Consider the following 23,617-nt stretch of genomic DNA (forward strand, 5'->3'; position numbering starts at 1 on the left):
ATACAGGAATTTTTTGTAAATGTTTCAATTGATTGCAATCCGTTTATTTGCTTCAAACGTGTTAACAGTTTGATCTAAAGTCCCACCAAATAAAAAATAATACAATAAATTCCCATCTGGGTGTTTTTAGACGTCAAATTCCCTTATTGACGTGTTATTGACCTGATCACTGTGGTACAACAACACACCTTTCAGGTGACCATGCACGGTTTAGGTAAAGCAAAATAGATTGTGTGATTAATCTGCGTATATACATGATTTTTTTGGTGATTAATCACAGAAGTTAACTTATTTTTGACAGCCCTGATTTTTATTTTAAATAAGACTAAAGAATATATTAATACAACTATTTGCATGAGTCATTTTGCTGCTAAATCCTAAATCTATGTTGGATTTTCTCTCCAGAAAGAAATTGTGTGTATTGATTGGCGAACATGACGTCATTGAACACAATTTCTTATAAGAATTCTCTCTGCGGCAGTTCTTCCTGCAACTTCAGCAGGCCGCCGTGTCCCTGGGCGAGCAGGCGGTGGTGGGAGGCCTGGGGATGTTGGAGGTGGGTCGCCTGGCCTCTCTGGAGGGCTCGCTGTTCCAAGGTCTGCTGGCCCTGCTGGAGCGACTGAAAGGGGACATGATGGGCAGGCTGCTGGACGCCATCCTGAGGGACGTCACGGACAGCGCCAACGCATACTGCCATGACAGGTGAGACGCAAGCACTTCCACGTCATGTTCGCTATTTGGACCTGCTTCAGTGTTTGGGCTGCAACCATTAGTCCACAATAGAAGTTATATTTGTCAACAATAGTCGTGACGTCATCACTCGTGTTAGTCCAGGCAGAAGTGGGTCATTTGCAAAAAAAAAATCCGGTATTTGTCCTTCTTTCCCATCACTTGTACACAATATCTCTTCTGCTCAACCTTCAAAACTTCAATTTGTGGACAGGAAATCCAGTTTTTGTCCTTCTTTACCATCACGTGTACACAATATCTCTTCTGCTCAACCTTCAAAACTTAAATTTGTGGACAGGAAATCCAGTTTTTGTCCTTCTCTCCCGTCACTTGTACACAATTTATCTCTTCTGCTCAACCTTCAAAACGTAAATTTTGGGCCCGGAAATCCAGTTTTTGGCCTTCTTTCCCGTCACTTGTACACAATTTATCTCTTCTGCCCAGCCTTCAAAACTTCTATTTTGGGTTGGGAAATCCAGTTTTTGTCCTTCTCTCCCGTCACTTGTACACAATTTATCCCTTCTGCTCAACCTTCAAAACGTACATTTTGTGACGGGAAATCCAGTTTTTGTCCTTCTTTCCCGTCACTTGTACACAATTGATCCCTTCTGCTCAACCTTCAAAACGCCCATTTTGGGGCGGGAAATCCAGTTTTTGTCCTTCTCTCCCGTCACTTGTACACAATTGATCCCTTCTGCTCAACCTTCAAAACGCCCATTTTGGGGCGGGAAATCCAGTTTTTGTCCTTCTTTCCCGTCACTTGTACACAATATATCTCATCTGCTCAACCTTCAAAACGCCCATTTTGGGGCGGGAAATCCAGTTTTTGTCCTTCTTTCCCATCACTTGTACACAATATATCTCTTCTGCTCAACCTTCAGAACGTCCATTTTTGGCCGGAAAATCCAGTTTTGTCATTCTTTCCCGTCACTTGTACACAATTGATCTCTTCTGCTCAACCTTCAAAACGTAAATTTTGTGACGGGAAATCCAGTGTTTGTCCTTCTTTCCCGTCACTTGTACCCAATTTATCTCTGGGGCGGTATAGCTCGGTTGGTAGAGTGGCCGTGCCATCAACCTGAGGGTTGCAGGTTCGATCCCCGCTTCCGCCATCCTAGTTACTGCCGTTGTGTCCTTGGGCAAGACACTTTACCCACCTGCTCCCAGTGCCACCCACACTGGTTTAAATGTAACTTAGATATTGGGTTTTCACTATGTAAAGCGCTTTGAGTCACTAGAGAAAAGCGCTATATAAGTATAATTCACTTCACTTCACTTCTTCTGCTCAACCTTCAAAACTTCCATTTTGGGGCGGGAAATCCAGTTTTTGTCGTTCTTTCCCGTCACTTGTACACAATTGATCTCTTCTGCTCAACCTTCAGAGCGTCCATTTTTGGCCGGGAAATCCAGTTTTTGTCCTTCTTTCCCATCACTTGTACACAATATATCTCTTCTGCTCAACCTTCAGAACGTCCATTTTTGGCCGGAAAATCCAGTTTTGTCATTCTTTCCCGTCACTTGTACACAATTGATCTCTTCTGCTCAACCTTCAAAACGTAAATTTTGTGACGGGAAATCCAGAGTTTGTCCTTCTTTCCCGTCACTTGTACCCAATTTATCTCTGGGGCGGTATAGCTCGGTTGGTAGAGTGGCCGTGCCATCAACCTGAGGGTTGCAGGTTCGATCCCCGCTTCCGCCATCCTAGTTACTGCCGTTGTGTCCTTGGGCAAGACACTTTACCCACCTGCTCCCAGTGCCACCCACACTGGTTTAAATGTAACTTAGATATTGGGTTTTCACTATGTAAAGCGCTTTGAGTCACTAGAGAAAAGCGCTATATAAGTATAATTCACTTCACTTCACTTCTTCTGCTCAACCTTCAAAACTTCCATTTTGGGGCGGGAAATCCAGTTTTTGTCGTTCTTTCCCGTCACTTGTACACAATTGATCTTTTCTGCTTAACCTTCAGAGCGTCCATTTTTGGCCGGGAAATCCAGTTTTTGTCCTTCTTTCCCGTCACTTGTACACAATTGATCTCTTCTGCTCAACCTTCAAAACGTATTTTTTGGGCCAGGAAATCCAGGTTTTGTCCTTCTTTCTCGTCACTTTTGCACAATATAGCTCTTCTGGTCAACCTTCAAACTACCATTTTGGGCAGAGAAGTCCAGGTTTTGTCATTCTTTCCCGTCAATTGTACACAATTGATCTCTTCTGCTCAACTCTCAAAACTTCCATTTTGTGACGGGAAATTCAGTTTTTGTCCTTCTTTCCCGTCACTTGTACACAATTGATCTCTTCTGCTCAACCTTCAAAGCTTCTTTTTTGGGCCAGGAAATCCAGGTTTTGTCCTTCTTTCTCGTCACTTTTACACAATATAGCTCTTCTGGTCAACCTTCAAACTACCATTTTGGGCAGGGAAGTCCAGGTTTTGTCATTCTTTCCCGTCACTTGTACACAATTGATCTCCTCTGCTCAACTTTCAAAACTTCCATTTTGTGACGGGAAATTCGGTTTTTGTCCTTCTTTCCCGTCACTTGTACACAATTTCTCTTCTGCTCAACCTTCAAAACTTCTTTTTTGGGCCAGGAAGTCCAGGTTTTGTCCTTCTTTCTCGTCACTTTTACACAATATAGCTCTTCTGGTCAACCTTCTAACTACCATTTTGGGCAGGGAAGTCCAGGTTTTGTCATTCTTTCCCGTCACTTGTACATAATTGATCTCTTCTGCTCAACTCTCAAAACTTCCATTTTGTGACGGGAAATTCAGTTTTTGTCCTTCTCTCCTATCTTACCGATTCTATTTTGTTTGTTTTTCACTCTTGCAGCAATAAAGCTTCTGTTGGCAACACTCGGAGTGTGAAGTGTGCAGAGTAGACGACAGGAAAGATATATCTGACAAAAACCTAAACTTTGTGTATATATCTTGACAAATATGAGATGATTATATACTGTAGGTAAAGAAGAGCAGGCAGCAGCTCACACATTCTCATACTTTCTGTAACAAACCCCCTTCATGAGCTTAGCAATGACCGCTTGTGTTGGTCTTCTCTCCAGGTGGTTCTCTCATCCGTCCCAGCACGACATGTCCGCCATGACTCTGTCCAGCTCCGCATGTCCCATGATGCTTTGCGTCAGGGACAGTCTGCTCAACCTCCACCAGGTCTTGAGCTGGTCTCTGTTCCAACTGGCTTGGCAGGGCCTCGCGGAGAGACTCGACACGTTTCTCTACCAAGAAGTAAGGCACCGCACATTCCAACAAAGGACAGGACTATGTAGAGTAGTCTGTGTACAGCTGGGAGAGCAGAATGTGATCAATATTAATGCCCTCGGCACACAGCCATGCAGCCTTGAGAAAATACACTGTAATACAAATGAATAATGATCATATATTTAGTGCTTTACAGAGAGAAGCCATCATTAGTTCACTATTTCTTGTTTCTTTTGACTTCATTCTTTTTTCTGTATTTCATTCCATTTTTCTTTCAGGTGATTCTGTCAAATCACTTCAGCGATGGCGGAGCGGCTCAGCTTCAGTTCGACATGACCAGGAACCTTTTTCCTCTCTTCGGTCACTACTGCAAAAGACCTGAGAACTTTTTCAAACAGTAAGTCTTCTGCTGCCCGATCCTAACGTTTGACTTTGAAGAAAATAAAGGCCAAATAATACAATATATGCAACAAGCATCATTGCATATTAGGGCTGCAACTAACGATTAATTTGATAATCGATTAATCTGTCGATTATTACTTCGATTAATCGATTAATAATCGGATAAAAGAGACACACTACATTTCTATCCTTTCCAGTATTTTATTGGGAAAAAAACCAGCATACTGGCACCATACTTATTTTGATTATTGTTTCTCAGCTGTTGGTAAATGTTGCAGTTTCTAAATAAAGTTTTTTTTATATAAACCTTTAAATAAAGGTTTATAAAAAAATATATATATATATATATATATATATATATATATATATATATATATATATATATATCGTATTTTTCGGACTATAAGTCACAGTTTTTTTCATAGTTTGACCGGGCTCCAGTGCGGCTTATATATGTTTTTTTCCTTCTTTATTATGTATTTTCGGCAGGTGCGACTTATACTCCGGAAAATACGGTATATATGTATATGTATATATATATATATATATATATATATATAAAAAGGAGCCTCTGCGCATAGCATAGATCCAACGAATCGATGACTAAATTAATCGCCAACTATTTTTATAATCGATTTAATCGATTAGTTGTTGCAGCGCTATTGCATATATTGTATTGTGGTGGTTTGGAGGTAGCAGGGGTGTATATTGTAGCGTCCCGGAAGAGTTAGTGCTGCAAAGGGTTCTGGGTATTTGTTCTGTTGTGTTTATGTTGTGTTACTGTGCGGATGTTCTCCCAAAATGTGTTTGTCATTCTTGTTTGGTGTGGATTCACAGTGTGGCGTATATTTCTAACAATGTTAAAGTTGCTTATACAGCCACTCTCAGTGTAACATGTATCGCTGTTGATGAAGTACGCCTTACAATCGCGTGTGTGTGCGTACAGGAGCCAATCATATTTTGTGACTGGGCAGGCACGTTGTTAGAAGGGATGAAAAGCGGACGTGACGTCAGCTCGTAGAGGACGTTAAAAGCAGTGCCTGTAAGGCACGCCCCCAAGACTGTGGAATACGAGAAATAATGACTGATGAACACCTTCGTTTGATAATGAAGGTTGCCTCAGCTCAAAGCCTGAGCCCCGACATTAATGAACTAGCATCCAAGAAAAGATGGCAGGTATCTGGCTTAGGCACATCAGATTAGATCAGTGTGTTGCAAACTGAGCAGTTTAAAGTCCTGAATGGTTTGTTTTATTCATTGTTATTTTATTTTCTAATTTATTAGCCTGTGGAAAAAGTTAATGTTGATATTTACCTCAGAAGGCTGCAAAATAGAAAAGAGGCATTACATTTTTATTTAAATTGTATTTGATATGCCATTGATATTTTTTAATTATTATTATTATTATTTGAAACTCGATTTTGCATGTCACTATAAAGTTATATAAGCCTTGCTTGTCCAATATTTAATGCAAAACTTGTTTGGGTCCCTATTATACGGTTAATTTGTTCAACGTTGGACCGCGGCTTTGTTCAGTTTTAAATTTTGGCCCACTCTGTATTTGAGTTTGACACCCCTGGTTTAATGCATCCAGTGGGGCATCACAACAAAATTAGGCATAATAATGTGTTAATTCCACGACTGTATATATCGGTATCGGTTGATATCGGAATCGGAAATTAAGAGTTGGACAATATCGGAATATCGGATATCGGCAAAAAAGCCATTATCGGACATCTCTAATATGAACCCTTTAAGGGGGAACTGCACCTTAATTGGAATTAGGGCTGCAACTAACAACTAATTTGATAATCGATTAAACTGGTGATTATTACTTCGATTAGTCGATTAATATTTGGATAAAAGAGACCATCAATCAATCTTTATTTATATAGCCCTAAATCACAAGTGTCTCAAAGGGCTGCACAAGCCACAACGACATCCTCGGTACAAAGCCCACATAAGGGCAAGGAAAAACTCACCCCAGTGGGACGTCGATGTGAATGACTATGAGAAACCTTGGAGAGGACCGCATATGTGGGTAACCCCCCCCCTCTAGGGGAGACCGAAAGCAATGGATGTCGAGTGGGTCTGACATAATATTGTGAGAGTCCAGTCCATAGTGGATCCAACATAATAGTAAGAGTCCAGTCCATAGTGGGGCCAGCAGGACACCATCCCGAGCGGAGACGGGTCAGCAGCGCAGAGATGTTCCCAGCCGATGCACAGGCGAGCGGTCCACCCCGGGTCCCGACTCTGGACAGCCAGCACTTCATCCATGGCCACCGGACCTGTGCCCCCCCCCCTCAAGGAAAAGGGGAGCAGAGGAGAAAAGAAAAGAAACGGCAGATCAACTGGTCTAACAGGGGGGCTATTTAAAGGCTAGAGTATACAAATGAGTTTTAAGATGGGACTTAAATGCTTCTACTGAGGTAGCATCTCTAATTGTTACCGGGAGGGCATTCCATAGTACTGGAGCCCGAATAGAAAACGCTCTATAGCCCGCAGACTTTTTTTGGGCTCTGGGAATCACTAATAAGCCGGAGTTCTTTGAACGTAAATTTCTTGCCGGGACATATGGTACAATGCAATCGACAAGATAGGACGGAGCTAGACCGTGTAGTATTTTATACGTAAGTAGTAAAACCTTAAAGTCGCATCTTAAGTGCACAGGAAGCCAGTGCAGGTGAGCCAGTATAGGCGTAATATGATCAAACTTTCTTGTTCTTGTCAAAAGTCTAGCAGCCGCATTTTGTACCAATTGTAATCTTTTAATGCTAGACATAGGGAGGCCCGAAAATAATACGTTACAGTAGTCGAGACGAGACGTAACGAACGCATGAATAATGATCTCAGCGTCGCTAGTGGACAAAATGGAACGAATTTTAGCGATATTACGGAGATGAAAGAAGGCCGTTTTAGTAACACTCTTAATGTGTGACTCAAAGGAGAGAGTTGGGTCGAAAATAATACCCAGATTTTTTACTGATTCGCCTTGTGTAATTGTTTGGTTGTCAAATGTTAAGGTGGTATTATTAAATAAATGTCGGTGTTTAGCAGGACCGATAATCAGCATTTCCGTTTTCTTGGCGTTGAGTTGCAAGAAGTTAGCGGACATCCATTGTTTAATTTCATTAAGACACGCCTCCAGCTGACTACAATCCGGCGTGTTGGTCAGCTTTAGGGGCATGTAGAGTTGGGTGTCATCAGCATAACAATGAAAGCTAACACCGTATTTGCGTATGATGTCGCCTAGCGGCAGCATGTAAATACTAAAGAGTGCAGGGCCAAGAACCGAACCCTGAGGAACTCCGCACGTTACCTTAACATAGTCCGAGGTCACATTATTATGGGAGACGCATTGCATCCTGTCAGTAAGATAAGAGTTAAACCACGACAAAGCTAAGTCTGACATACCAATACGTGTTTTGATACGCTCTAATAAAATATTATGATCGACGGTATCGAAAGCAGCGCTAAGATCAAGAAGCAGCAACATGGATGACGCATCAGAATCCATCGTTAGCAGTAGATCATTAGTCATTTTTGCGAGGGCTGTCTCCGTAGAGTGATTTGCCCTGAAACCGGATTGAAAAGGTTCACAGAGATTGTTAGACACTAAGTGTTCATTTAGCTGCTGTGCGACAATTTTTTCGAGGATTTTCGAAATAAAGGGAAGGTGGGACACCGGTCGGTAGTTTACCATGAGGTCAGGATCGAGGTTAGGTCTTTTGAGCAGAGGATGAATAACCGCTTTCTTGAATGCTAGGGGAACAGTGCCAGAGGAAAGTGATACGTTTATAATATTTAGCACTGATGGACCTAATAATACAAAAAGCTCCTTGATAAGTTTCCCAGGAAGTGGGTCAAGTAAACATGTTGTTTGTTTTATCCCACTTACACGCTGTAATAGTTCCTCTAATGTTATTTCATCAAAAAGTGAGAGACTATTTTGTATTGCAGTATCCGTCGTAGATACAGTTGTATTTGTGTTCATAGAACCCAGTTGTAGCTGGGATGCGTTGTCTTTAATCTCCTTTCTAATGAGTTCAATTTTCTTATTAAAGAAATTCATAAAGTTATCTGCCGAGTGGGTGGAGCTATTGGGAGGAGTCCCTTGTTGGGTTAGCGATGCTACTGTACTAAACAAAAATTTAGGGTCGTTTTTGTTGAGTCGGATGAGATTTGAGTAATATTTAGCTTTAGCTAAGGTAAGCATGCGTTTATACGATATTAAACTATCACTCCATGCTTGATGGAAAACCTCAAGCTTGGTCGCGCGCCATTTGCGTTCCAACTTTCTACATGATAATTTATGAGCTCTGGTTTCTTCTGTAAACCATGGGGTGCGCCTTTTAGGGGCCTTTTTTTGTTTTAGCGGTGCTATACTATCAATGGTTTTGCGCAGGGCATTGTCAAAGTTGTTAGTGAGGTTATCAATAGAGCCGACATAATTTGGGAATGGTGCCATTACCGAAGGCAGTAGGTCAGCAAGAGTCATCGTTGTGGCAGCATTAATGTTGCGGCTGCTATAGCAGTTATTATTATTATTAGTTTGTTGACAATGAGTCAGAACTTCGAATTTTATAAGGTAATGATCGGACATTACTTTAGTATACGGGAGTACCATAACTTTGGAGGTGGTGACACCCCTGACCAGCACTAGATCTATCGTATTGCCGTTGCGATGCGTAGGTTCATTTATTATTTGTGTAAGACCACAGCTATCAATTATAGTCTGGAGCGCCACGCACTGAGGGTCCGATGGGGTATTCATATGGATATTAAAGTCCCCCATTATGATTATATTGTCTGCGTGCGTCACTAGATCAGCAACGAACTCTGAGAATTCATTAATAAAGTCCGAGTAAGGCCCTGGGGGGGCGGTAGATAACAGCCATATCGAGAGGCAGCGGTGCGACAGACCTCATAGTAATCACCTCAAACGATTTGTATTTATTATTTAGGTTAGGGGTAAGGTTAAAGTTTTCATTGTATATTAGTGCGACCCCACCCCACCCCTTTTAAGGGGACGGGCAATATGCGCATTCGTATAGTTAGGAGGAGATGCCTCATTTAGCGCAAAAAAATCGTCTGGTTTGAGCCAGGTTTCGCTAAGACCAATGACGTTAAGATTGTTGTCTCTAATGACCTCATTAACTAATAACGTTTTGGGAGACAATGATCTTATGTTTAAAAAGCCCATATTATAAGTATTGGGCTGTTTTGACGAGTTTTTGTTTAAATTATCCGTAGTAGAAATATTAATAATGTTGCGTTTATTATACGTAGTGCACTTTAAATAGTTTCGACCATATCTAGGAATTGATACGACGGGAATTTTCAGATTGTTTGCTTGATGCTGCGATCGACTGAACGCATCAGGATTTGCCACCTCAGTAAAATGCATATCTCCCCCGGACACATTCACAACAGAAAACACATTATGTGAGTTGTGTGTTATTCTAAGAAAATTGCTATGCGTACAGGAATTATCCAGCCTGGTGCTGGCTAGTTCTAGCTTAACTGACTCCTCACCTAGCAGGCTCTGTAATTGCCTGTGACCGGGCTTGCTCTAGTGTAGTTAGTCAAATGTGACTTAAACAGTAGTCTATGTTCTTAGACAGGATGATGGCGCCTTCCTGGTTAGGGTGAAGGCCGTCCCTCATCAGCAAGCCTGGTTTGCCCCAGAAAGAGGGCCAATTATCAATAAACGTTAGTCCCTGTTGTCTACAGAAGCTAGCCAGCCACTTGTTAAGCGAGACTAATCTGCTATATCTCTTATCATTGCCTCTCGCAGGCAGGGGGCCAGAGACAATTACTCGATGCCTGGACATCTTTCTAGCGAGATCACAAGTCCTGGCTATGTTTCTCTTTTTAATCGCTGACTGTCTCATTCTATTGTCATTGGAGCCAACGTGTACAACTATATTCGCATAACTAGTGGTGCGATTAGCCTGTCGTACGTGTTTACTAGGCCTGTTGCGAATTAGCTCCCTAAGATTAGCCTCAATGTCAGGTGCTCCGGCCCCAGGGATGCACTTAATTGTGGCTGGTTTGCTAAGCTTTATGTTTCGGGTGATGGAGTCCCCTATGACTAAGGTGTGGTGCCCGGTAGACTGGGGTGTAGGACTAGCTAAAGAGCTAAATCTATTATGCGTCTCAACCGGTACACCGTAGCTTGTAGGCCGCTTAGGACTACTACAGGCTGGGCTAGTTAGCTCGCTACAGCTAACGCTAGCAGATGTGTCCGCAACATCTAAAGTTACGAGATTACTCTGCTCTAACTGGCGGACACGGCCCTCTAGCAGAGCCAGCCTCTCCGTGAGTAAGGTGCAAGACGCGCAGGAAGCCATACTCACGGTGTTTTCTGTCACCGAGTGAAGTTCCTGCTGTCTTCCGAGAAGTCCTGGTCACGGTGTGCAGGAGTAGACTCCTTCTGACCGGCGACCGGCGACGCCTTTCTCCGCGCTAGCTTCGTTAGCTTAGCAGCTAGCTGCTAGCTAGCTGCGGGAGGGGTGGTGAGACAGAGATCGGGTGATTTGCAAGTTAAATAGTACTACTAAATATGTTGAGAAAGTAATAAAGAAAGCTGCAGAACAATTTAAAAGCACACAAATAGAACGATACTTAGCTTTTTCGAAACAGCGAGCAGTCAGCGAGCAGTCACCAGAGACAAACTACATTTCTATCCTTTCCAGTATTTATTGAAAAAAAAACAGCATACTGGCACCATACTTATTTTGATTATTGTTTCTCAGCTGTTTGTAAATGTTGCAGTTTATAAATAAAGGTTTATAAAAAAATAAAAAATATATATTAAAAAAAGTAGCCTCAGCGCATGCGCATAGCATAGATCAAACGAATCGATGACTAAATGAATTCCCAACTATTTTTATAATCGATTTTAATCGATTAGTTGTTGCAGCCCTAATTGGAATGTTGTCTATCATTCACCATTCTTATGTAAGACAAGAGTTTTTAATGCATTCTAAATCGTAAAGACACGCTCGCAAAAGTCAGCTAACAATGCAGCTAGGGCAGTGGTTCTTAACCTTGTTGGAGGTACCGAACCCCACCAGTTTCATATGCGCATTCACCGAACCCTTCTTTAGTGAAAAATAAAATGTGTTTTATTTTTCAAATTCAAGACAAAGTTATATATTATTACTGGTGCACAAAATGAACCGTGCATGAACATCACCTTGTTCAAATAACAAAACCAACACAGTGCATAAACTCACAACAAATGACACACCTGCAAATCATTCTGACTTCTGCAGTTGCCGTATCCGTAAAGCCGATACGGAGAAGTTTTTATTTACACGATGAGTCGGGTGTGTCTTGACCTCCGTCGAACCCCTGAGGCCGACTCACCGAACCCCTAGGGTTCGATCGAACCCAGGTTAAGAACCACTGAGCTAGGGGGAGTACACTGCTGTGCTCATAAAGTCTCCTCTAAAAAACCTCCAAAAAGCGCCAACAATACTCCATTTATATGTGGTGACCTGAATATTAGCGATCATTTTATAAGCGCTTTGGGACGGGAAATCCAGTTTTTGTCCTTTTGCTGCTATATTGACATATTGAGCTGCTGCATCTCGGGTTGTACGGTATACCGGTACTAGTATAGTATCGCGGTACTAATGAATCAAAAACGGTACTATACTCTGTTTGAAAAGTACCGGTTCGCCATATTTTTTCTTGAACGGACATGACGGCGCGTCGTCACGTCATGACATTGCTGGTTTTACAAGCAGAGGAGCATGTTCGGCAGCGCACAATCACGGAGTACTTACAAGCAGACACAGTGTAGACAGAAAAGGGAGAACGGATGCATTTTGGCTTAAAAACTAATGATAAATAAACACTGAAACACCCTCAGGAAGAGGTGCTTTAAAACATGGCTAGCTAGCTGGCGGCTAACATCCATCCGCAGTGTTTTAGCTACTTCTAAATCACTAATCCTCGTCTCCATGGCGACAAATAAAGGAAGTTTCTTACAAGTCTCATCCCTGCAGGACGAGGAATAGCTAAACATGCTTCACTACACACCGTAGGAGGATACAATAGCTCACCGGCGTCACAATGTAAACAAACGCCATGGGTGGATCTACACCTGACATCCACTGTAATGATACCAAGTACAATAGTGTATCTAGTTGATACTACTATGATTACATTGATATTCTTTCTTTAAAGGGGAACATTATCACCAGACCTATGTAAGCGTCAATATATACCTTGATGTTGCAGAAAAAAAGACCATATATTTTTTTAACCGATTTCCGAACTCTAAATGGGTGAATTTTGGCGAATTAAACGCCTTTCTATTATTCGCTCTCGGAGCGATGACGTCACAACGTGACGTCGCATCGGGAAGCAATCCGCCATTTTCTCAAACACCGAGTCAAATCAGCTCTGTTATTTTCCGTTTTTTCGACTGTTTTCCGTACCTTGGAGACATCATGCTTCGTCGGTGTGTTGTCGGAGGGTGTAACAACACGAACAGGGACGGATTCAAGTTGCACCAGTGGCCCAAAGATGCGAAAGTGGCAAGAAATTGGACGTTTGTTCCGCACACTTTACCGACGAAAGCTATGCTACGACAGAGATGGCAAGAATGTGTGGATATCCTGCGACACTCAAAGCAGATGCATTTCCAACGATGAAGTCAAAGAAATCTGCCGCCAGACCCCCATTGAATCTGCCGGAGTGTGTGAGCAATTCAGGGACAAAGGTCCTCGGTAGCATGACAAGCAATGGCGGCAGTTTGTTCCCGCAGACGAGCGAGCTAAACCCCCTGGATGTCTTGGCTCACATCAACTCCAAAACTGGACAGATCAGCTTTCAGGAAAAGAGCGCGGATGAGGGTATGTCTACAGAATATATTAATTGATGAAAATTGGGCTGTCTGCACTCTCAAAGTACATGTTGTTGCCAAATGTATTTAATATGCTGTAAACCTAGTGCATAGTTGTTAGTTTCCTTTAATGCCAAACAAACACATACCAATCGTTGGTTAGAAGGCGATCGCCGAATTCGTCCTCGCTTTCTCCCGTGTCGCTGGCTGTCGTGTCGTTTTCGTCGGTTTCGCTTGCATACGGTTCAAACCGATATGGCTCAATAGCTTCAGTTTCTTCTTCAATTTCGTTTTCGCTACCTGCCTCCACACTACAACCATCCGTTTCAATACATGCGTAATCTGTTGAATCGCTTAAGCCGCTGAAATCCGAGTCTGAATTCGAGCTAATGTCGCTATATCTTGCTGTTCTTTCCGCCATGTTTGTTTGTGTTGGCTTCACTATGTGACGTCACAGGAAAATGGACAGGTGTATATAACGATGGTTAAAATCAGGCACTTTGAAGCTTTTTTTTAGGGATATTGCGTGATGGGTAAAATTTTGAAAAAAACTTCGAAAAATATAATGAGCCACTGGGAACTGATTTTTAATGATTTTAACCATTCTGAAATTGTGATAATGTTCCCGTTTAAAATTCATGTTATATTCATAAACTAAGGAATTACGTTCTTGGACAGACGAGCACTTAAATTATAGCCAACGTATGATCCTGTAACTACTTGGTATCGGATCGATACCTTAATTTGTGGTATCATCCACTAATGTAAAGTATCAATCAAGAGAAGAATAAGTGATTATTACATTTGAACAGAAGTGTAGATAGAACATGTTGAAACGGAAAGTAAGCAGATATTAACAGTAAATGAACAAGATTAAGATTAATAATACGTTTTTATAGTTTGTCCTTTATAATGTTGACAAAATAATAGAATGATAAATGACACAATATGTTACTGTATATGTCAGCAGACTAGTTAGGAGTCTTTGTTTGTTTACTTACTAATTAAAAGACAAGTTGTCAAGTATGTTCACTATTTTATTTAAGAACAAAATTGCAATAAGAAACATATCTTTAATGTACCCTAAGATTTTTTGTTAAAATAAAGACAATAATGCCATTTGTTTGTGGTTCACTTTATATAGAAAAGTATCGAAATACATTTTGGTACCGGTACCAAAATATTGGTATTGAAACAACCCTAGCTGCATCGCCTCTGAGTTGGTGAAAGTTAATTCTCGATGATAAATCATGTCTATCACCTGCATAGTAGAAAGTTGTGGACATAAACCCACAAGTTGGTCAACTTTGACCCGGAGATGGCCAGAAAGACAAGAAAAAACACTTTTTTTAAAAAAACCCTTTGTGAGGATTATGATGAATTGTTGATGTAAAGGGGAAGATACAACCATCCCATCAGTATTTATCCCAGTGCGCGCAGACATTGTACAATAAGTGATTGTTTTATTATGTTTGTTATCTCTCAAGTCTGCCATGATTAGTAGTGTTGTTGAAGGGAAAGTGAACGTTGTGATGCGTCTGTGAAAAATGTATACAATGCCGTATGTTTAAAATTACTAACATATGTAAATATTACATTATAATGAATGTTACATTACAGCATGTACAAACCCCGTTTCCATATGAGTTGGGAAATTGTGTACGGAATACAATGATTTGCAAATAATTTTCAACCCATATTCATTTGAATGCACTACAAAGACAAGATATTTGATGTTCAAACTCATAAACTTTATATATATTTTTTTGCAAATAATAATTACCGGTAACTTAGAATTTTATGGCTGCAACACGTGCCAAAGTAGTTGGGAAAGGGCATGTTCACCACTGTGTTACATGGCCTTTCCTTTTAACAACACTCAGAACTGAGGGAACACATTTTTGAAGCTTCTCAGGTGGAATTCTTTCCCATTCTTGCTTGATGTACAGCTTAAGTTGTTCAACAGTCCGGGGGTCTCCGTTGTGCTATTTTAGGCTTCATAATGTGCCACACATTTTCAATGGGAGACAGGTCTGGACTACAGGCAAGCCAGTCTAGTACCCACACTTTTTCACTATGAAGCCACGTTGATGTAACACGTGGCTTGGCATTGTCTTGCTGAAATAAGCAGGGGCGTCCATGGTAACGTTGCTTGGATGGCAACATATGTTGCTCCAAAACCTGTATGTACCTTTACAGATGTGTAAGTTACCCATGTCTTGGGCACTAATACACCCCCATACCATCACAGATGCTGGCTTTTCAACTTTGCGCCTAGAACAATCCGGATGGTTATTTTCCTCTTTGGTCCGGAGGACACGACGTCCACAGTTTCCAAAAACAATTTGAAATGTGGACTTGTCAGACCACAGAACACTTTTCCACTTTGTATCAGTCCATCTTAGATGAGCTCGGGCCCAGCGAAGCTAACGGCGTTTCTGGGTGTTGTTGATAAACGTTTTTTGCCTTGCATAGGAGAGTTTTAACTTGCACTTACAGATGTAGCAACCAACTGTAGTTACTGACAGTGGGTTTCTGAAGTGTTCCTGAGCCCATGTGGTGATATCCTTTACACACTGATGTCGCTTGTTGATGCAGTACAGCCTGAAGGATCGAAGGTCACAGGCTTAGCTGCTTACGTGCAGTGATTTCTCTAGATTCTCTGAACCCTTTGATGATATTACGGACCGTAGATGATGAAATCCCTAAATTCCTTGCAATAGTTGGTTGAGAAAGTTTTTTCTTAAACTGTTCAACAATTTGCTCACGCATTTGTTGACAAAGTGGTGACCCTCGCCCCATCCTTGTTTGTGAATGACTGAGCATTTCATGGAATCTACTTTTATACCCAATCATGGCACCCACCTGTTCCCAATTTGCCTGTTCACCTGTGGGATGTTCCAAAGAAGTGTTTGATGAGCATTCCTCAACTTTATCAGTATTTATTGCCACCTTTCCCAACTTCTTTGTCACGTGTTGCTGGCATCAAATTCTAAAGTTAATGATTATTTGCAAAAAAAAATAAAGTTTATGAGTTTGAACATCAAATATGTTGTCTCTGTAGCATATTCAACTGAATATGGGTTGAAAATGATTTGCAAATCATTGTATTCCTTTTATATTTACATCTAACACAATTTCCCAACTCATATGGAAACGGGGTTTGTACATAAACATTGATGGATGTTTTCAATAGGCGGAATAAAGTGACTCACATTGGCTCCATTGTTAACTGACTTTTGCTAGCGTTTATTTACAGTTCAGAATGCATCAAAAAAGAAAAATGTGTGTTCATGTCCTACCTATGGAAAAAAACAAGTATTAAGACTTTTAAAGCATCTTTGGGCTAAATAAGCAGATAATGAGTGATGTGTTCTCCACAGCGTGAAGGAGGCTTGCATCATCTTGTGTCTGAACGTGGGCTCCGCCATCCTTCTGAGGGCTCTCATCAAGGAGGCCGAGGAGGACGCCGGAGACGAAGCGTCGCCAAAGTCGGCCTTGAACGACATGGGCGTGTACAACCTGGCTCCCTGCGACGTCTTCATACTCCTCAACCTGCGAGCCTCCTGGCCCGGCCAGTGAACTGGAAGGTTCCCTCATCCTCCATATGCAACTTAGTTTCTGCTTTATTGACTTGGACTTACAATCCAAGGAACATTTGCACATAAATCGAAAACTTTGAATAAAAACAAAATGGAAGTAAAATACTGCTTTCTCGCCTGAGACACGCTCGAGCGGTAAAGTCAAGCGTGTCTTTAAAAAAAGGCACAAGTTGTGAGGATGTTCCCCTGACTGTACATGTGTCACCAGACCCAGGTCTTCTACTCCACAACCTGGATGCCGACTTGGTCTTTGCCGCCGCTCTTCTGTCCCGGAAGTTTGAGCTCGTCTTCTGTGAAGTCACTCTCCTCATCAGAGTCCTCGTCGCACGTGTGCTCCTCCTCCCCCGAGTCGCTGAGCTGCACCAGCGCGACATCCTGCAAACACGGCGCCCGCAGTCAGATGGACGCTTGTGAGGAGACGTGATGCATTATTCATGTCTGCAGTGGTGAGTCAGTATTCTCACACTTTAACTTTGTGTTGTTCAACCACTGTGCCGCGGGAGATTATGTAATTTCACCTATTTGGGTTAAAAATAGAGATGTCCAATAATGGCTTTTTTGCCGATATTGTCCAACTCTTAATTACCGATTCCGATATCAACCGATACCGATATATACAGTCGTGGAATTAACACATTATTATGCCTAATTTTGTTGTGATGCCCCGCTGGATGCATTAAACAATGTAACAAGGTTTTCCAAAATAAATCAACTCAAGTTATGGAAAAAAAATGCCAACATGGCACTGCCATATTTATTATTGAAGCCACAAAGTGCATTATTTTTTTTAACATGCCTCAAAACAGCAGCTTGGAATTTGGGACATGCTCTCCCGGAGAGAGCATTAGGAGGTTGAGGTGGGCGGGGTTGAGGTGGGCGGGGTTGAGGTGGAGGGGGTAGTGAGTAGGGGGCGTGTATATTGTAGCGTCCCGGAAGAGTTAGTGCTGCAAGGGGTTCTGTTGTGTTACGGTGTGGATGTTCCCCCAAAATGTGTTTGTCATTCTTGTTTGGTGTGGGTTCACAGTGTGGCGCTTATTTGTACCAGTGTTAAAGTTGTTTATACGGCCACCCTCAGTGTGACCTGTATGGCTGTTGACCAAGTATGAATTGCATTCACTCGTGTGTGTGAAAACATATTTGTACCAGTGTTAAAGTTGTTTATACGGCCACCCTCAGTGTGACCTGTATGGCTGTTGACCAAGTATGCCTTGCATTCACTCGTGTGTGTGAAAAGTATGGCGTCACATTAGTGCCAAAAATCCGAGCGCATAAAAACTGTTATCGCGCGCTGATTCTCCACTTTGTGCGCGCGCGACACCCTTTTGCGCGCGCGGTGCCTTTTTTTGCGCGCGCGGTGCCTTTCTGCGCCCGCGCGACGCCTTTCTGCGCGCTCTCTGTGTACTCCTGGCATCTCTCCTCGCGCTGTCATGTTTCTTTTTGGCACTTTGGGGGCGGGTATGCTTAGACGGCCCCTCCTTTCTGATTGGCTCTGAACATTTTTCATATGACCAATGATTCTCCAGCGTAGCAACGTTGTAGCCATCTTACCTCGGACATCTAGCCTCAATCATTACATTGATGTCAATGGTACATGTACTAATTAAATTACCATAACTTGCTCGATTTTCGACCAATTTACAAACGGTTTGCCTTGTTACAAATCTTATTACATGTAGATATGACATAGGATGCTGTACCTGTTGAAATTACCTCTTTCGCTTTAAAAAAAAAAAAGACTTAATTGTGCAACATAGTTGTGTAGGGTCAGTGTTAGTCAGTTCTCTGATTATTTTAAACTGTTTCAGAATACATTATTAAAAGCTATTTTTAACATTTTAAAAACAAAATTCAAAGATTATTTCATTAATTTTATGGCTGAATCAAAAGAAATGCCATAAATTAGAAAACAAATGTTCAAGAAGAAGTGAAAATATAAAATAATGTTATGGTTGGATGTTATTGCTGGTGGACCAGTTCTGGCTGAAAGATGTGATTATGGTGTTTGTTGTCTTATTATTTATTTGGGTCACATTTTGTATTACCCTGTATTGTGTTTATGTGGTATGAAATAACCATCAGCGCGCGACATTTTTTTATCCACTTCTTCCTCCGTAAATCTTGATATATAGTGACGATGACCCGCCCTGCTATACTTCTGATTGGCTCTGAGCCTTTTTCGCCTGACCAATCAGAAAGGAGGGGCCGTCTAAGCATACCCGCCCCCAAAGTGCCAAAAAGAAACATGACAGCGCGAGGAGAGATGCCAGGAGTACACCGAGAGCGCGCAAAAAGGCACCGCGCGCGCACAGAAAGGCACCGCGCACGCGCAAAAGGGTGTCGCGCGCGCGCACGAAGTGGAGAATCAGCGCGCGATAACAGTTTTTATGCGCTCGGATTTTTGGCACTAATGTGACGCCATAGAAAAGCCGTAGATAGTATGTGATTGGGCCGGCACGCTAAGGCAGTGCCTTTAAGGTTTTTTGGCGCTCTGTACGTCTCTCTACATTCGTGTACACAGCGCCGTTTTAAAAAGTCACACATTTTACTTTTTCAAACCGATACCGATAATTTCCGATATTACATTTTAAAGCATTTATCGGTTGATAATATCGTCAGTCCGATATTATCAGACATCCCTAGTTAAAAATATTTTTTGCAAACCAGTACCGTATTTTTCGGACTATAAGTCGCAGTTTTTTTTTCATAGTTTGGCCGGGCTCCCGTGCGACTTATATATGTTTTCTTCCTTCTTTATTATGCACTTTTGGCAGGTGCAACTTATACTCAGGTGTGACTTGTAGTCCGAATAATACGGTAATTATAGTCTGCAAATGATGTGTTGTTGTTGAGCTCGGCAGAGTAACCGTGTAATACTCTTCCATATCAGTAGGTAGCTAATTGCTTTGTAGATGTCGGAAACAGCGGGAGGCAGTGTGCAGGTAAAAAGGTATCTAATGCTTAAACCAAAAATAAACAAAAAGGTGAGTGCCCCTAAGAAAAGGCATTGAAGCTTAGGGAAGGCTATGCAGAACGAAACTAAAACTGAACCGTCTACAAAGTAAACAAAAACAGAATGCTGGACGACAGCAAAGACTTACTGTGGAGCAAAGACGGCGTCCACAATGTACGTCCGAACATGACATGACAATCAACAATGTCCCCCCAAAGAAGGATAAAAACAACTGAATTATTCTTGATTGCTAAAACAAGGCAGATGCGGGAAATATCGCTCAAAGGAAGACATGAAACTGCTACAGGAAAATACCAAAAAAAGAGAAAAAGACACCAAAATAGGAGCGCAAGACAAGAACTAAAACACTACACACAGGAAAACAGCAAAAACCTCAAAATAAGTCACGGTGTGATGTGACAGGTGGTGACAGTACATCTACTTTGAGACAAGAGCTGTATTGATGCATGGTTAGTTATGCTTTAATGTCTGTCCATCCATCCATCCATTTTCTACCGCGTGTCCCTTTTGGGGTCGCTGTAGCCTATCTCAGCTGCATTCGGGCGGAAGGTGGGGTACACCCTGGACAAGTCGCCACCTCATCGCAGGGCCAACACAGATAGACAGACAACATTCACACTCTAGAGCCAATTTAGTGTTGCCAATCAACCTATCCCCAGGTGCATGTCTTTAACAACTTATTTAATTAAATTCATTATTAATATCAACTTGTCAGCTTTTTGAAATGGTTGCATCAGCTCTGTGCTCTTATGTCCTGTGATGTTTCCATGTTTGTTTTTTGTTTTTTTAACCTTTTTTTGTATCTGCACTGCAAGCACATTAGTTCATCATCCTAACTTCACAGGAAAGTGACACTTGCATCACTGGAATGTCCTTTACAAGACCGATCTGAATAAAATACTGGTTTTATGCTAATCAAAGCCAGTTTCAAATATGACACAAATAACTGGATGAAGATAAGTACCATCTCGATGACTTTATCTGCCTGCTCTACGTTCTGGATGTCGAAGTGTCCTGCAGAAGAGTCTTCCATCTGCCGTTTCAGCTTTTCATTGGCTTCTGCCATCTTCGGCAGGAAAGTGTGCAGCCGCTCCAACACTGACACCAGACAAAAACACACACATTTCATATTAATATTCACACTTTATGCATGTATGTTAGTGTTAAAGTGCGCGTCACACCGCTGCTTGGTGGAACTCTTTCGGTCTTTAAGCCGGCCGCCGGTTTCAGGAGTAACTTGTCAGCAAGACCTGTGACGGAAGTCAATGCAAACATTGATTGATTGAAACTTTTATTAGTAGGTTGCACAGTGAAGTACATATTCCGTACAATTGACCACTAAATGGTAACACCCGAATAAGTTTTTCAACTTGTTTAAGTCGGGGTCCACTTAAATTGATTCATGATACAGATATATACTATCATATATACTATCATCATAATACAGTCATCACACAAGATAATCATCAGAGTATATACATTGAATTATTTACATTATTTACAATCCGGGGTGTGGGATATGGAAGGGGGGGAGGGGTTAGGCTTGGTTGGTATCAACACTTCAGTCATCAACAATCAACATCAGCAATTGCATCATCAGAGAAATGGACATTGAAACAGTGTAGGACTGACTTGGTAGGATATGTACAGCAAGTAGTGGACATAGAGAGAGAGATCAGAAAGTAAAAGAAAAAGTATCTACATTTGATTATTTACAATCTGAAGAGGTATGATGAGGAAGGGAGGGTGTTAGTTTAGGGTTGAAGTTGCCTGGAGTTGTTCTTTTAGTGCGGTTTTGAAGGAGGATAGAGATGCCCTTTCTTTTACACCTGTTTGGAGTGCATTCCACATTGATGTGGCATAGAAAGAGAATGAGTTAAGACCTTTGTTAGATGGGAATCTGGGTTTGACGTGGTTAGTGGAGCTCCCCCTGGTGTTGTGGTTATGGCGGTCATTTACGTTAAGGAAGTACCGGTAGTTTGACATGTACTTCGGTATCAGGGAGGTGTAGCGGATTTTATAGACCAGGCTCAGTGCAAGTTGTTTTACTCTGTCCTCCACCCTGAGCCAGCCCACTTTGGAGAAGTGGGTAGGAGTGAGGAGGGATCTGGGGTGGAGGTCTAGAAGTAATCTGACTAGCTTGTTCTGGGATGTTTGGAGTTTAGATTTGAGGGTTTTGGAGGTGCATGCGTAATCGAAAAAGGGTTGAACGAGAGTTCCCGCCAGAATCCTCATGGTGCTTTTGTTGACCAGAGAGGAGATTCTATAGAGAAATCGCGTTCGTTGGTTGACCTTTTTGATTACCTTGGTTGCCATTTTATCACAGGAAAGATTAGCCTCTAGAATGGAACCTAGGTAGGTGACCTCATCTTTCCTGGTGATAACAATGTCACCCACTTTTATAGTGAAGTCATTGACTTTCTTAAGGTTGATGTGGGACACAAACAGGATGGATTCCGTTTTACCCAAGTGTATGGATAGCTTGTTGTCAGCGAGCCAGGTGCAAGTTCTAGAGTTCAGCACTGAGGATTTTCTCCATCTGTGACTTGTCCTTGTCTGATACCAGCAGGGCCGAGTCATCCGCAAACAAGAACAATTCACAGTCGCATGCTGATGACATGTCGTTTATGTATACTAGGAACAGTAAAGGCCCCAATATACTGCCTTGGGGGACTCCACAGCTCACTGAGAGGGGGGGGGGGGGGGGGCGGGGGGGGACACGGTGCCGTTCACCTCTACCACCTGTTCCCTCCCCTCCAAGTAAGATTGCATCCAGCTCGATGAGGTTTTGTCAAATCCGATTGCCCTGAGCTTATCCAACAGTATAGCGTGGTCAACGGTGTCAAAGGCCTTCTGAAGGACCAGCATGACCATGCCTCAGTATTTGCCCGCGTCCACCTTATGTTTGATTTGGTCGCTCAGATAGAGAAGGCATGTGTCAGTGGAGTGGTTAGTTCTGAAGCCGGATTGGAATTTGTACATGAGTTTATTGGTGGCAAGGTAACTATCGACCTGTTCATAAACTATTTTTTCCATTACTTTCGAAATGGAACTGAGAATAGAAACAGGTCGGTAGTTGCCAGGTTCCAATTTGCTTCCTTTTTTAAAGAGGGGAGTTACTCTTGCTATCTTTTGGTACTTGGCCTTGAGAAATTGAGAGGTTTATTATGTGCGTGATGATCGGGGCAATGACTGCGTTATGTTTGCGACCCCGAAAGGGACAAGCGGTAGAAATGGACGTTTCTTAACAAACACGTGTCTTTCGATAATACCAACGCCTTAGCTCCCTCCACTCCGTTTTAACTTCTCTCGAAACAGAAAACTTTGTTTACTAACCTCCTCCGCCGCTGCCACATGACAGCAAATCCTGGGAACTCGATTTTTTCGTCTTTTTATCCATCGCAAAAGCGACACGACAACAAAATAATACCAATGAATGTTTACATGTGTTGCTCGTCTGCCGAACATCCGTTTTTTTAGGCGTAATACATAATGAAGTAGCGCCCTCTACAGTTTGGGAGAAAAATAACGCATGATCGAACTTTTTTTTTTTTTTAATGTGTAAATAATAAAAAATAATGATAAGACGAATTTAATACGTCCAAATATAGAACTAAAAATTAATTAGCGTCTCAAATTAAATACAGCTGCGAATTTTGTCAGTACCGTACTTACCGGAAATGACGTCTACTTTTTTTGTCTCTTAAAAATATTTCTACTTTTTGTGAATTGCAAAGGCACTCTTTTTTCCTGCTTCATATAAAAGATGGTGACAATTAATTTATATTATATATGAAATCTCACAGATCTGTAAAAACGCAGTCATAAAAATAAGCAGTAAGT

The 23,617-nt window shown here is 41.8% G+C and overlaps 2 protein-coding genes across 2 annotated transcripts in view; one reads left to right on the forward strand and one right to left on the reverse strand.

The window, feature by feature from the left end:
- Positions 1-16,783, forward strand: part of rint1 (RAD50 interactor 1) — a 48,046-nt gene extending 31,263 nt beyond the window's left edge. The window contains exons 12-15 of the mRNA XM_061961239.1: positions 482-702; positions 3,783-3,963; positions 4,215-4,333; positions 16,585-16,783. Of these exons, the coding sequence (XP_061817223.1) occupies positions 482-702; positions 3,783-3,963; positions 4,215-4,333; positions 16,585-16,783 (720 nt within the window). The remainder of the gene's footprint in view (positions 1-481; positions 703-3,782; positions 3,964-4,214; positions 4,334-16,584) is intronic.
- On the reverse strand, positions 16,425-23,273 carry nopchap1 (NOP protein chaperone 1). Its single transcript, XM_061961246.1, has 4 exons — positions 23,111-23,273; positions 20,956-21,024; positions 20,739-20,872; positions 16,425-17,178 (listed from the first exon to the last, which is right to left on the reverse strand). The coding sequence occupies exons 1-4, from the start codon at positions 23,172-23,174 to the stop codon at positions 17,023-17,025; spliced, it is 423 nt and encodes a 140-aa protein (XP_061817230.1). The 5' UTR covers positions 23,175-23,273; the 3' UTR covers positions 16,425-17,022.
- Positions 23,274-23,617: the final 344 nt, after the last annotated feature.

The sequence above is a fragment of the Nerophis lumbriciformis genome, linkage group LG05, assembly GCF_033978685.3.
Source record: "Nerophis lumbriciformis linkage group LG05, RoL_Nlum_v2.1, whole genome shotgun sequence".
Classification (NCBI taxonomy): domain Eukaryota; kingdom Metazoa; phylum Chordata; class Actinopteri; order Syngnathiformes; family Syngnathidae; genus Nerophis; species Nerophis lumbriciformis.

Excerpts from the sequence above, each read along its gene's own strand:
- nopchap1 (XM_061961246.1), bottom strand. The coding sequence starts at position 23,174 with ATGGATAAAAAGACGAAAAAATCGAGTTCCCAGGATTTGCTGTCATGT. Across the intron at positions 21,025-23,110 it reads ATGTGGCAGCGGCGGAGGAG|GTCTTGCTGACAAGTTACTC; the intron begins GTTAGTAAACAA and ends CTTCCGTCACAG. Across the intron at positions 20,873-20,955 it reads AAGAGTTCCACCAAGCAGCG|TGTTGGAGCGGCTGCACACT; the intron begins GTGTGACGCGCA and ends GTCTGGTGTCAG.